At 46.4% G+C, this 6,000-nt stretch overlaps 1 protein-coding gene across 1 annotated transcript in view; it reads right to left on the reverse strand.

Moving 5' to 3' along the window:
• AGBL3 (AGBL carboxypeptidase 3) overlaps positions 1-4,860 on the reverse strand; it is a 28,097-nt gene extending 23,237 nt beyond the window's left edge. The window contains exons 1-3 of the mRNA XM_053465162.1: positions 4,761-4,860; positions 3,367-3,414; positions 778-829 (exon numbers count right to left, since the gene is read on the reverse strand). Coding sequence (XP_053321137.1) covers positions 778-829; positions 3,367-3,390 — 76 coding nt within the window. The 5' untranslated portion in view covers positions 3,391-3,414; positions 4,761-4,860. The remainder of the gene's footprint in view (positions 1-777; positions 830-3,366; positions 3,415-4,760) is intronic.
• Positions 4,861-6,000: the final 1,140 nt, after the last annotated feature.

Consider the following 6,000-nt stretch of genomic DNA (forward strand, 5'->3'; position numbering starts at 1 on the left):
CGGAGAGCCTCAGCCTGTCATTTCTCACCGTGTCTCTCTAAAGTTTTGATTTAATTAAGATTATTAATTAATTCAATTAAGCTCTTTTAACCAGCCCACTACTATCCTTAACCCTATAACTCTAAGCTACTTTGAAACCAACTTTCTTCTATCCATTGGTATCAAGTTCCCTATTGGACTTCTTCTACGAGTTTATTTCTTGTTTCCATGGCAACCGGATGGACAAATTGAATTTTCATAAAACGACAACGTTGGACGAATTTCGTCCAAATCGAACACGGAGACAGATGAATTTTGTCGAATACAAAGAACACCCCCCCCCCAAAACTAACACAAGTTTTCTGCCCAATTCTAGTTTATATATAGAGTGAGATAATTTATTTTCAACTCACCAAGTAGGGTTCCTAATTACGAGGAACGGTCCCTTTTTGGGATCCAAAGGGTTCTACAGCCCTAAAAGTCCAAGTAATGTGTATAGAAGCAGCAATAAATGGCTTTAAAAAATTAAATTGTGTAAATTAAAAAAGAAGAGTTAAAAATAAACCTTGAAGGACCAATTCGGTGGAATTTCTACGGCAAGAAGGAATGCGTTGGCTTGCATGATGCCTAAGAGATACAACGAGTCTTCCCAACGCATCGAAATGCATTCAACATTGAGCCCTGCGCAATTTAGCAAAATTGTTACGATACGCCATAAAATTAAGGGTTTTGTCACTTTTTTTTGCTGGTTCTTTCATTTTGGTTGTCAGCTCTAGTAATAAACATTCATAAAGTTACCTGGACAAATTCTGTACTGATGCTCATCTTCAAATCCATAAAGGTCTTTGTCCTGCAGAAGAACAAAAAGTTTAAATAATGTAAGGGAAAAATATTCACATTACTTTTATTAATAAATTAATAGAAAAGGAAAAAAAAATCCCCAAAAAATCAATAGAACTTCTCCGCAAAATATGTATATTTTTAAACTTTGAACAATGCATATGAAGGAACTTTTGTAAGTGTTGGTTGTTTAGGGGTCTCCCTGGGGCATTAGAGGGTCCCTTTAAGATACCGGCTAGCTTTCTCCCCTCTAAAGAAACCTGATGTTGCGGTGAGCTGGGGTATGACATCATAATCCAACGCCTAACATCAATAGGCTTAACAATGAATAGCGATATTGCAGTTAAGTTGTTGATGCGGATGGAGGGGATCTGGTAACGCATTACATCCAGGGGGGCATCTGCTCCCCGATCCCGATGTTAGATGGACAATGGAATACTTTACATGGAATTCTCTCATGTTTGTAAACTGATACATTGTGTTTGTTGTACGACACTTGCAAACACGACAGCCCGGACACACACACATGCACACACGCACGCACACACACGCACACGCACACGCACACACACGCACACACACACACACACACACACACACACACGCACACACACATGCGCATACAAACACACGCACTCGCATTCACGCTTTAGTGGCGCTGGCAAAGGTTTTATACAGTTCCGTCAAGGCTCGTGACCCGCAATCAATCCGTGACGCTTTCAAGCGGTGGAACGAAAGCCAAGAACAAAACGTTTGGCGTCAGAGAGAAGCAGCTCGGCTCACCTAGTCTGCTTACCTGGGGGGGGGGCATGCTGCCCCGGTAATTAAACTTAGGACTGTTAGCAGCTATGTAGAGAGAACACAACATCAACAGACCCCTTAAATTTACATGATATCCGTCTTGCAAGGACATGGGGGGGGATCCTGCAGACCCCCCCCCCGATATACATATGCCCCTTACTCCTTCCCAGATGCTATTTTTGGTGCAGGAAATATTAACTCTTTAACAGCCCACCATGTAGGTTCTCCGTAGCACTCGCCAAATGGTTCTAATACCGGCCCTCATGGAAACCTTGATATTATTTAAAGATACGCTTAACTGAGCCACCTGCATTCAAGCAGGGAAATAAACCGTAACATATTACAGCAAAAGCACCAACTGGGAGTCTTCTATATGATCACAGCGGGTGAAACTAGGAAGGAGTCGGCTCCAGACTGTGTGACCCCGAGAATCTGCCCCTTCACCCTGAGAAGGGGCAAAAACCCGAGAGTTCCCCGGTATGATGATATACTTATCGCTAGTCAATTCCAGCACTGGGTCCAGAGAGCTGCGAGCAGGGGTCTATTGAGACCCCCGTGCGCATGCGCGGAAAGCACTCCTAATGAGTTCAATGAGAGTGCTTTCCTGCCACTTGCTGGCTGCTTCAAGAGACAAGACTTCCGAAACTATGGAGGGAGTAGGAAGCTGCAGCTTCTCCTAAAGTAAGCACATATATATGTATATTTTAAGTTTGAGCGATGCATTTAGAAGTGCTTACACCGTACTTTCATATGCCCTGTTTGTTTACGGCCCCCTTGGACACTGGAGTAGCTCAGCTACCGGTGGAACGTCTGCGACGTTAATAAATGGTTCTTCAGCTTCGCGCTAAATCTCTCTGCCACGGATCGCGCTTCCCTAAAACCGCGAGCGTCACGCAGTCTCCGGGGCCTCGGGCAATCCTCACATTACGCAAAGTGAGATTAACCCCTTCACGGCTCGGTAATAATTACAGGGGAAGCGGCGTGACTCGGTAAACACGCCTGACAAACAAACATTCCCTTAACGAGGTCGTTTACGGCTTCTGCCCCCCCCCCCCGAGAAAAAGGACCGCATTAAATCTTTCTAGCTGGATGGGGAGAGCTGCGGGACAAAGAGAAAGAAGAGGAGCAGGATGACGGGGTAACAATTGGCTGAGAGTGATGGGTGTTGGTAGCTTCACAAGCACTTGCATTTAAATTCTGTGGCACTCACATGTAATTTGTCTAATTAGCTACACTTACGGGGATGATGTCATAGATCTCCAATGACAGAATATCTCACTATTATTATATATATATATTATATATAGTGCTATCAGCCAATCAGAAAAGAGCTTTTAATCCAGATGTTTTTTTAAGCACCGTTATGTCATTTATTGTTAATTATAATACGTTATTTGTTGGAGGTGACGTCCGATCCCCAAAGTCTCTTCGCGTTTCATTGGATGTCAGAAAAAAATAACTCTAAATCACTTAAACTGCGAAGAATAAATAAATAATCCGCTAAATAAGAGTAATAAGCGGCAGACAGGGGATGGTTTTCACTGCTGGATCTGTGATGTCCGTACCCGGGAGCCGCTCCGCGTCTCCACGCCACACGTGGCGAGTCAAACCCGCTCCATGAAGCTGCTCTCCCCCTGAAGAAGGAGAGCTGCGGCTGGGAGGTCTCAGATGGGACAGACCCCCACGCGACTGTCTCAGGGCATCCCTGACTATTCTATGAGAAGTCAGAGGAAAGTCTCTACGTACCGTATCGCTGCTGCCGTCACACATGGCGTACTTTCCATAAGCAGAGATCTAAAAGCAGAAAGGGTTATTTAGCGCTGTCAAAGAAAATTAACCGATTCCAACCATTTACCATCTCAGGGGTTTTACCCCAGTCTCAGGGTCTCGGGGGGTGAATGGGCAGATTCTCCTGGTGCCAACTCCGTCATACTCTCCTCTGTTTTAATGACATCCGAGCATCCTGATTGGTGCTTTTCTCCCTGCCGTACCACAGCTGTAATGCCTGCTTGAATACAGGTGACTTCATTCCGGGAATCAGTACCTCCTGACAAGCTGCATGTTTTATTTGGTTGACGATTAAGGAGCCGGTCCAAGAGGATATTGATAATGCACTGAAGGGTTAAGATGATCTCTGTACGCAGCTCCATTGTCTGTCGATTGTTTTGTAAATATTTTGTTTTTTTCTACTTTGTATATTTTTATTAAAATTATATTTTGTTTCCTCCGTACAACCAGGAATCCCGCCAGAAGCCGCTCCTGTATCTCATAACATCTCCCTGGCCAGTGAACGGCCCCTAATCTGTCACCCAGCCCTCGGGGGTCATACTTTCCTTCCATGTCCATCCCTTATGATTCTCCTTATTGGCAGCTCCTTAAACCAGTTCTGTCTCCATTGCAGATCCCTCTCTCTCTCTCTCTCTCTCTCTCTCTGCACACTTTGGACACTTTGACCCTCTCCTTACCCCTCACTCTGACCCTCTCCTTACCCCTCACTCTGACTCTCTCCTTACCCCTCACTCTGACCCTCTCCTTACCCCTCACTCTGACTCTCTCCTTACCCCTCACTCTGACCCTCTCCTTACCCCTCACTGACTCTCTCCTTACCCCTCACTCTGACTCTCTCCTTACCCCTCACTCTGACCCTCTCCTTACCCCTCACTCTGACCCTCTCCTTACCCCTCACTCTGACTCTCTCCTTACCCCTCACTCTGACCCTCTCCTTACCCCTCACTCTGACCCTCTCCTTACCCCTCACTCTGACCCTCTCCTTACCCCTCACTCTGACTCTCTCCTTACCCCTCACTCTGACTCTCTCCTTACCCCTCACTCTGACCCTCTCCTTACCCCTCACTCTGACCCTCTCCTTACCCCTCACTCTGACTCTCTCCTTACCCCTCACTCTGACTCTCTCCTTACCCCTCACTCTGACCCTCTCCTTACCCCTCACTCTGACTCTCTCCTTACCCCTCACTCTGACTCTCTCCTTACCCCTCACTCTGACCCACCCTTTCCTTACCATTAATTCTGCCTCCTATCCCATCTTCGTAACCTTTACTTTGCCCCAATGCCCTTCTCCTTTACCCTCACACTCCCCCCTATACACACGCATTTATCACCCCCAGTGTCCCTCTCCTTACCCCTCACTCGGCTTTTCCCATCACTCTCTCCGTGGCAGGCTCCCTCTCCTCCTCTGTCTCCAGGGTTAAGTACCCGGCGCAGGACTCACCTGGGACACCGCACGATGTCCCGAGGACCCGCCTCCTTCCCCTCCCTCGGACACGCCCTCTTCCCCTGCCTCCGGGGCTCTTAGCCAGCTCTGTGTACCGGAATACCGGTGACCATGGCTACAGCGTAACCATGGCAATCACACAAACTCTGCGTTTCAACAACCCCCCCGGTGCGGCTTTCTAATTGGCTCGAACTCGTAACACCGCCCACTTTAAGTTAAAGCGCCCAGCACGTGGGATTTAAAGCTCCAGCGCCCTGAGTGTGTTTAATATCTGCCCCAGATGGGTGTTACAGGGGGGCAAATGGCCAATAAAGTGATTTCTGTACCATGGAGTTGGAAAAATGGCTAGTAAAAGCGAATCAGAGGCTTCTGGATCTTTCAAGGAATTCTGTGTGTCTGATTATATATATTCAGTGTCAAAGTTGCAGTTTTTAGTTGTTTTCTAAAGCATTTTGGTCATAAAAATGTCAACAGTTTAGAGTGGCAGCTCTTGGGGAGAGAAGAGAGAAGGGATGGGAGAGAGACATCTAAATACTTTAAGTACAAGAGAGAGGTTTATTTCAAAGGAGGAGAAATATTACAACAAGAAGACATAATCTATAACTAGAGTTCAAAAATCTTAGATGGAATTGGAGGAAATGTTACTTTACTGAGAGGGTGGTAGATAAGTAGAACAGCCTCCCAGCAGAGGTGGTAGAGGGTAATACAGCGAGGGTATTAAACATGCATGGGATAGACATACGGCTCCTAAATCTAAGACGAGACCAACGACTGATTAAGGTTTGAGTCTTTACTGCAGATAAAATGGGGTCGATCTGTCATCACATTCCACAACATTAATTGCACCAGTATGTTAAGATAACCCCCCCAGAAAAAAAACAATGACACGGACCCAGTGGGATTCACAGAGAATTAGCACACACAGGCTGGCACTCATTTCGTGGGTTTCTATGGAAACATGATTTTAACACAGGACAGCAAACAGCTTTTGTAGCCAAGCAGGCAACATCTGGTAATCCAGACTGCAACTTTGGACTACAACGCTCATCACGCTCAGCCGTCGCAGCACACGTGAGCTCCATTGGACTACAGGGGGACCCTGCCTCTCCACTCTGATATAGTTGGGGGGGGCCTACGTGGCTAAGGAT

The sequence above is a fragment of the Spea bombifrons genome, chromosome 4, assembly GCF_027358695.1.
Source record: "Spea bombifrons isolate aSpeBom1 chromosome 4, aSpeBom1.2.pri, whole genome shotgun sequence".
In the NCBI taxonomy this organism is placed as follows: domain Eukaryota; kingdom Metazoa; phylum Chordata; class Amphibia; order Anura; family Pelobatidae; genus Spea; species Spea bombifrons.